Source organism: Sorghum bicolor, chromosome 10 (genome assembly GCF_000003195.3).
Source record: "Sorghum bicolor cultivar BTx623 chromosome 10, Sorghum_bicolor_NCBIv3, whole genome shotgun sequence".
Classification (NCBI taxonomy): Eukaryota; Viridiplantae; Streptophyta; class Magnoliopsida; order Poales; family Poaceae; genus Sorghum; species Sorghum bicolor.
This window is the reverse complement of record NC_012879.2, coordinates 56,832,272-56,841,314: the sequence shown is the minus strand read 5'-3', so window position 1 is coordinate 56,841,314 and position 9,043 is coordinate 56,832,272. Positions and strand designations below refer to the sequence as shown.

Here is a 9,043-nt window from a genome sequence, read left to right as displayed (position 1 = left end):
CTTGGGCCTGGGCTGTGTTGGCCTTTCAACTGGCCCAAAAAGCAGGCAGGTTATGGCACGGACGTATAAAAGCGGCTCCCCAAACCCTAGCACCACACTGTGTCTCTCTTCCTCTGCCACAGGTTCGCCGCCACCTGCACTTTGTGAGGTTCGCCACCTCCTGCCCCACGACAACGAGACCCCCAGGAAGCTGCGCCTCCTCTGGTCACCAAGCAGTGGCGTCCTCCTCTCTAGTCCCTGAGTGGTGGCGCACAAGACTAGGGTTGTGACAGCAGCAGATCTGTCTTCCTCCCCTCGTGGTCCTAAGCAGCGGCACCCTGGTCTGAGCGGCGACGAGTAGCAGCAGCGCCCCTACCCCAGATTTGACTCTGACGACAACAGATCGGGCACCCTCGCCTCGTCTCCACCTCGTTTTGGGGCTACAACGTAGAGTGGCATTGCTTGCTCACTTATTGCTGGGTTTTGACGATCCCACGGTGCCAAGATTCGAAGAAGCGTGTAGTCAAAAATTCAAAAGGTAAAAAATTGATTGATTGAGCCTTATTTTTTACCATATATGATTGGTTGCACCTTTAAATATCATTCATCTATAAGAAAAAAGTTATTCAATGAATACCCTTCAAAACCCCTAGGCGATGATGAGTAGCCTTGTGGAGTGGATGCGTGTGTGGCCAGATAAGTAGAGCGGTTAGTTGTGCCACGATGTCAGGGCTGGTGGCCACCCAGATCTGTCAATGGCGCAATACAAGCCCGCACCAGCGACAGATCCAGCGAGTGTGGGCCCCTCAAGCAATGGTGCACACGTGGGCCTCTTCGACAATGGCGGTCGCGTAGATCTAGCGGTGCCATGGCAGATCTAGTGCTGACAGTAGCATGTTGATGGGCTCATCGGGCCCTATGGATGGGCTCGGCAGCCAATCGATGGGCCTGTTTTTTTAATTTTTTAATTTATTAACGGAGGCGAGCATACGTCTGAATCTGTTAATTTTAGTTTACCCAGATGAATTGGTAGAGGTAGAGTGGTTGCCCACCACTGAAAAATATTTTTGCCTGCCTCAAAAAATATTTTTGCGTGCATGCCAAAAATGCTACTATGTAATGGATAACGACCTCCCACTGTGGGGTGGGGCTGAAGAGCGGAAGAACCGTTGATAGAATGATGCGTCTTCTAAGCGGATCTAGTGTGAGGATGCAGTGTCATGCCTGATGGGGTGCTTGCCATGCTTCTCTATATTTTGGGGCAATTCATAGTATATGTGCTTTTCTGTTGCTGGTCTTGTTTGGGCTGAGTTCAGCTATAAGATACTGGCATACTGCTAAATCTTGACTTGTCTTTAATTTAAATGTCCATGATTATTCTTACTTCCTGATCCCCCTCATGTTCATCTCTCTAGTTTATTCTTTTTTATCTCTACATTATTAGTTCATCATTATTTTTCATGTGCAGAAAGAAGAAGCTTTTCAATAATGTGGGAAAATGGATAAGCTTAATATAAGCTTATACCTCCCAGAATGGGTATGTCTTTGTGATATCATGCACCCCTCTTTCAACTTATGCTTGATATAAGCTTCATATACTATTGGTATAACAATTCACCTTATTTATCACTTTCAGGTAAGTCCAGTGATAGAGATGGAGAAAGATTCTTGATATTGAAATACAGAAAGACCCACATGAAGATTTTAGTTCTTCTTCCTTCAAAAAAGACTCTAGTTCTTTAGAGCCTGGATCAAAAAATATGAAGCAATATTTTATAGAGTGGCCCTGCTGCCCACCGCCACTCCTCCGCTGTGCTGCTACCTCTCATCTTGGTTCTTCTACTTGCCACTGTCCCTGTCATCATCCATCGATAAATATATTTAGTGTCTGACGGTGATGCGGTGTAGTGGGCGATGCCAGCCTTGAGCAACAACATAGACAAGCTGAAGAAGTGGTGCCTGCACTATGGCACCACGTCGACCCTACGGTGGAGGGTGGGGCCACTGGGCGAAACCATGTTGTGCAACGCGTGCAGCATGTGCTACAGGCGAGGTCGCCTAATGCTGGAATACTAGCTGAGGGTGAGCCATATGTTCAGCTAGTCGAGCACTCCTACAAGCAACGCGAGGTGCTCAAGATCCACAAGAAGCAGGACCATCTTGCACCACTAATGGTGTTCAAGCTTATTAGGACCAGGAAGCACCGCAAGGGCAAAGGCAAGGGCAAGGGGAACAACAGCCTACACAAGTTTGCAAGAAGTGCAAGGGCAAGAAGGCACAATACCATTGTTCTGCTTCCTTATTGTACCAGATGGGGTGCAACCCGGATGAACCTTCTGCTAGTACCTATTGTTGGATGATTCACCAACTTGGAAGTTATTGTTCTTGTTGCCACCTCCACCATTCCAATTACTACTACCACCACCACCATCATTCAGATTCCTTCTAGTCCCAGATGATGTGTGGCTTAGATCCACCTTCTGTTGGTACCAATTGTTGGATGTTCCACTACAATGGAAGTTATTGTTCCTGTTGTATGGGGTGTAGTAATGGTTTGTGCAGCATCTATTGGAAGATTAGGCTCCCAGGACTGGGTCAGGTGTTTGATTAGCCTAGCCTCCCCAAGCAGCATCAGGTCTCAGATTTGCTGGTTCTCCCCATCAGTGGGTGTCAGATTGGCAATTGGCTCACCCCAACCCATGGGTATCAGATTGCTAATCAGTTCTCCCCAATCCAGGGGTGTCAGATTGGCTAGGCCTTCCCGACCTAGGTTAGCTACCAACTCTTGGTCAGCTATGTTATCTAGGTTAGGTACCAACACTGGGTCAACTTTACATAGGTGGTCAACCTCATCAATGTACACATTAGGGTCTAGCAAAGGATACTGAAACCTATGCAAGAATGTTGTTTAGGCCCAGCAATCCCAACAAAATGATACTAGTACTTCCATCAAAGAGGAAGTGGTACATGTAGTCTCCAAAGAAGATTAAGGTTATAAGGTAGCGAATGTGGAGTCTTTGACTACCAATATAGATATGATGGAAATCGATGGTTGATGTCTAGTACGTGTTAAGAACCAATCATATTGGAGTAATCTCATCCCATGGATTAGTGACTAGACATTAAATCTAATCATTTGTTAAATCTAGAGTCTCATCTAATCACAGAATGGAGTGTACGTTTGAGGTGTTTGTTCACCATGTATAATTACCTAATATCAATCAATCGGAAACACAATTTTATTCTTTTACTATTATTCTTTTTACGCTCAAAAGGTGTGTATGGTGCGTGAGAGGTAGGAGAGCGACCTTCCCTGTTAATTTACCCCATGAACAAGTTAAATCTACCCGATATTGCAACCCTAGACATTTTGCAGTCCTGAGGCTGTTACTGCTAATTGTGTATAATCAAACCTTTAGCTTAATTATTGGTTTCTAATTCTTGTCCTTGTGGTATACTTCTGCTGCTCATTCTATCAGGTTTTATACTTTCCTAAATAGGTGATCATGGATCACAATCCGCTCATACATCTATAGTATATTTGGATTGAGGAGTCACTCCATCCTAAATGAGGTGATGCATCATGAGTCTATTCCTCAAATTCGATGGGATATACTCATACTACTTAGTATGTCTCTCGCTTGCTAGATGTGTTCACGCCCATTCTAGGCCTTTGACTCACGTACTAGGCCGGCATTCACGCACACTCTGTCTTGGGCCATGTTAGTTGTGGACGTGTGCGACGCCATCTTCTCCTGTTGGCGATGACGGCAGTGTATTGCTGACACAATTTAGTTTTGTGGGATAGGTTACCTGACAATTAAACTATAACCACATATAACTAGTAATTGTTGGTAGCTGGTTTTGAGAGTAGTGGTGTAGTATGTAGAGTGGTTTCAGCTTTTAAGTTTCTATGTTTTGGTGGTTGCTTCTTTGGTGCTTGGTTTGGTGCTAGTTTGTGGGGTTATTTGAATACAGGCGGTGTACCGTCTTGCTGTTGGTTTTATGCTGTGTGTGTTAACTAGTAACCCCAGTCTATGATTGGGGAGGGTGGTTTGAAATCTAAACTTTATATAAATCTAGACAGAGCCTTTGCTAAAAAAATATAGGACAGTTTGGATCTGACAAAGAAATGGTTGGACTAGACAACAATACCAAGCGTTGAATTTTGAAGACTAGGGTGGAGATTGATATCTAATCAATATATGAATGTCTAGTAAATCGAAGCGTGATGCCTCTAAGCAAATCATTATGGAAACTAAACTTATCTCTAAAAAATAAGAATTTGTTTGGTTCTTATAGGGTGTTTGGTTGGATGCCACCAGCCGCCACGCCACGTTGTGGCTCGCAGTGGGATTCAAAACGTCTATTTGGTTGTTTCTTTAAATGAGGCAGCCACACCTTAAACGGTACAAATCTTGCCACACGCTATGGTGGCCAAAAACTATGCCATCGCCACAACACGCCGCACCCTAGGTGCGGTTTTTTGTGGCTGGAATCCAAATAACCCCTTAATAAGAGGTGTTATTTTAACCAAAACATTCTAGAACAGATAAAAGATTGGTAATGAAAATTGTTGTTTTGCAACGGCAACAGAAGCATACAACACTTCTTTTTCGATTGTCACAATGTAGAGTTTATCTGTAGAATTGTTTGAGCAAGGAAACCACCAAGGTATATGAGTCAATTGTTTTTTTGGTGTGGTTACAACAAGTAGATCCAAAATTGCAATTTGAAGTTCGTGCGGGAACAAATCGATGTTTTTGTCTATATGGCTAACTGAAAAAAAGTGCATCTAAAATAACGAGCTAAGATCAAAGTGTTTAGCGTTTTATAAACCGTAATTAGCGTACTTTAGCGGCAAAATAGCGGTAAAATTGTGCATGAACGCAAATAGCGGCAATTTTTTTTCAAGCTATTTAAGGCTATAACGGCAAAAATAGCGGACTATTTTTTCCACGATTAGACTCAAAAGATTCGTTTTCTTAAATTACAGATAAATTATATAATTAGTTATTTTTTTATTTATATTTAATATTTAATATATGTTATAAGATTTGATATGACAGGAACTAAACAAGGTCGTCATAGCGTGCACAGCGGGGCGCCCCTCGCTCACGTGATTCCATGGCCGTGACCGTGAGCCGTGACCGTGACACCGCGACCTCCCCTAAAAAAAAAAAAAAAAAAAAAGGGACACGGCAACCCTCCGTTCCCTCGCTATAAATCTCCACTTCCGGCCTCAGATCGCGAAGTCACCGCACCGCCGCTGCGAAGGCGAACGAAGCAAGGCTCTCCGGATCGTCTCGTCAAGGTATGTCCCTCCGTAGATTCGTCCCCCTAATCTCTCGATTTATGGGGTCGTCTGTGGCCGAATCTCTGTTGCGCCTTCCGTACGAAGATCCTTATAAACTGCTCGCATGGTCTGTGATGTTCGGTCATTACTTTTAGTTAATTCGTTCATGCTGAGTTCGGTTTTTGGCTTGTTGCCGTGCTTATAGCCCGTGGTGTTTCTGTTCTGGAATGGAATTTTGTAGATATCATAGAGTTAGGGTTCAATTGAAAAGATTTGATTAGTGTATTGTATCAAAATTAAGAGGGTTAAATCATTCCTACCATGATGCCTCGACAGTAATCCCGCAGATACCATAGAATTATGTTTCAATTCAATAGATTAATTGGTGACTTGGTGTATCATATAAATTATGGCTAAATCATTACTACAGTATTACCTCAGAAGTCAGAATGATGTCCTGTGTATGTCAATAAGGTTTCAGTCGGATAGAAATTAGTGTATTATTATTAATCTCAAAGTTAAGAAGTTCAAAACCGTGCCTGTCATAGTTTAATGTTGCCTCTAACACAATCATGTAGGTATGGTTTGGTTTCATTTCATTTCGTTGATTAGCTTATGCTCAAAATTAAGATGGTTATTAAATTAAGATGGTTAAATCTTGCCTCGCATCTTCCCTGCCTATTTTACCTTATTGATCCGTTTCTGATCACCTTAGTCAGAAGGATATGTATGAATTTTGGCAATTACTGCTAAACTTATTTCTTGTTGATACACTGACTACTTTCAGATTGTAAGTGTTGAATGCTTGTGTATGTTGAGTTGTCATGCTAATTTAGCAATGTAACTAGCACATTGGCAGTTGGTATGCGTGAGTTGTTGTTTCTTCTAATTCGTGATTCATATAATCTTGTTCGATTGTTACTTTTAGTTAATTTGTTCATGCCGAGTTCAGTTTTTGGCTTGTCATCCATAAAAGCCATGGTGTTTCTGTTTTGGAATGAAATCCTGTAGATATCATATAGTTTGGGTTCGATTCAAAAGGTTGATTAATGTATAGTTTACCAAAATTAAGAGGGTTATCATTCATATCATGTTGCCTCAGAATGTAATCCTACAGATATCTTCATAGAATTATGTTTCAATTCAATATATTATTATTTGGTGTATCATCTAAATATGGCGAAATCATTACTGTAGTGTTACCTCAGAACATAATCCTGTATATGTCAATCAGGTTTCAGTTCAGTGTGATAGATTAATTAGTGTGTTATCAATATCAAAGTTAAGAAGTTTAAACCATGCCTGTCATAGTGTCATGTTGCCTCTTAACACAATCCTGTAGATATGGTTCAGTTCAAATTCAATTCGTGGATTAGCGTATGCTCAAAGTTAAGATGATTATTACTTCAAAAAATATGGTTGTTCCTTCAAAGTAAATTAAGATGGTTAAATCCTGCCTCACATCTTCCCTGCCTGTTTTACCTTATTGATTGATCCATTTGTGATCACTTTAGTCAGAAGGATATGTATGAATTTTGTTAAGTGGTAAACTTATTTCTTGCCGATACACTAAACCCTTTCAGATTGTAAATGTTGAATCCTGTCTCTGTATTTTCTGCTTGTGTATGTTGAGTTGTCAAGCTAAATTAGCAATGTAACTAGCACATTGGCAGTTGGTATGCATGAGGTGTTGTTTCATCTAATTTGTGGTTCAGATGTTTCTGTTCTTTGTTGTTACCTCTGTTTCATAGTAGAGTTTTGAATCACTCTGATCGAAAGGACTAGGTATTTCTGTGTCTCTTTATAGTAGCTTACCATGTGATTTTTGCCTCTGCAGATGCAGATCTTCGTGAAGACTCTCACTGGCAAGACCATCACCCTCGAGGTTGAGTCCTCGGATACAATTGACAATGTCAAGGCAAAGATCCAGGACAAGGAGGGAATCCCGCCGGATCAGCAGCGCCTGATCTTTGCTGGCAAGCAGCTCGAGGATGGGCGGACGCTCGCTGACTATAACATCCAGAAGGAGTCCACCCTCCACCTTGTGCTCAGGCTCAGGGGTGGCATGCAGATCTTTGTGAAGACCCTCACTGGAAAGACCATCACATTGGAGGTCGAGTCCTCAGACACTATAGACAACGTGAAGGCCAAGATTCAAGACAAGGAGGGCATTCCACCAGACCAGCAGCGCCTCATCTTTGCTGGAAAGCAACTTGAGGATGGCCGCACTCTTGCTGACTACAACATTCAGAAGGAGTCCACCCTCCACTTGGTGCTCCGCCTCCGTGGTGGTATGCAGATTTTTGTGAAGACGCTGACTGGCAAGACCATCACCCTGGAGGTCGAGTCTTCTGACACGATTGACAATGTGAAGGCAAAGATCCAGGATAAGGAGGGCATCCCGCCGGACCAGCAGCGCCTGATCTTTGCTGGTAAGCAGCTTGAGGACGGCCGCACCCTGGCGGATTACAACATCCAGAAGGACTCTACACTTCACCTGGTTCTGCGCCTCCGTGGTGGCCAGTAAAGGTCTGGGTGGTTTGGGGTACTGAGTGGTTTGGGGTACTGAGTTTAGTTTGTCGCGTCTCATATGTTGTCCAAGTTACTGAGTTCAGTTTGGCGTGGCCGAGGTGAGGTCGAGTCGATCTGTTGTCGAAGTTTCTGATATGATCGAGTTGCATAGTGTTCTGCAAAACATATTCTGCTTGCTGTAGCAGCTTGATTGTTGTAATGGTTAAGTGAACATGGTTTCTGTCTTGGCATACAGAATTTGTTTCTGTTACTTTGCATTTTAGCTGGTCTGCTGATCTCGCTGTGATTGCCTGGTAAACTTTATATTCATGGATTGTGTGCGTTTATATGCTGAGTGACAAGGGTTATCTGTCATAGGACAGGTATCACCTGAAATTTGGCCTTCAGATAGTCTGAAATGAACACAGGAGTTCAACGAATACTCCATCTGTGAAGAAAGTACAGACACTCCAATAAGTAGTATACTTATCAGGCTGATTTCCGGTCTTCGCTCTATGTTTTCAGAATCTCAGTATGTTTGTCTAAAACCTGTAGTCGTCACGTCCTGGCCATAATGTAATGCTGTATGAGTTATTGGAAGCCTCTTGTGGCTGTTACCTATTTCTGGACTTCATGTGTTCTGTTTGCCTAGAACCTATAATCGTCAAGTTCTGCCCACAATGAAATACTATAGTCAGTTACCATAAGCCCCTTATTGTTGATTCCTTTTTGTTTCAGATTTCAATGTGGCCCATGCAAATTTATCTAGTGTTTGCTTGTGCCACACATCTGCTATTCACAGCTTCTTGGAAGCTTATTACGCCGTATTATCTTGTTTCTGATAAAGATGGGCAATTTAGAAATGGCTTGGAGGGGAGAGCTTCTCACATACCTGCAACCCAAGTGTTACTGAACTTTCAAGACTTGCTGAACCCTGAACCTGAAGGTATCAATTTGCAGTTGTTTTTTCGCTCTGCACTTTTTTTTGGGTGCAGTCCTGCACACAATGTTCTATTGCCAAAGGAAATTATATCTTAGTTTTGCAATCTATACCACATATTCTCTCTGTCCCTTTTTAATCGTCGTTCTAGCACAGTGTCCCGTCCCTAAATAATCGTCGTTGGCTACGAAAGCTGAGGCCATAAGTCAGTCCCGTGCACAGCTCAATCACCCATAGGTCAGTCCCGTACACAGGAGCCCTCTCGGACGCCACCACAGCTTGTTTATCTGAGTGCTCAGTCTCGTACACAGGGGCCC

The 9,043-nt window shown here is 42.8% G+C and overlaps 1 protein-coding gene across 1 annotated transcript; it reads left to right on the top strand.

The window, feature by feature from the left end:
• Positions 5,099–8,091, top strand: LOC8061602 (polyubiquitin 11). The gene is made up of 2 exons (XM_002438794.2): positions 5,099–5,293; positions 7,113–8,091. Exon 2 carries the CDS (start codon positions 7,113–7,115, stop codon positions 7,800–7,802), a length of 690 nt encoding a protein of 229 aa, XP_002438839.1. The 5' UTR covers positions 5,099–5,293; the 3' UTR covers positions 7,803–8,091.

What these genes read in the sequence shown, in the direction of transcription:
- LOC8061602 (XM_002438794.2), top strand. Translation starts at nt 7,113, where the DNA reads ATGCAGATCTTCGTGAAGACTCTCACTGGCAAGACCATCACCCTCGAG.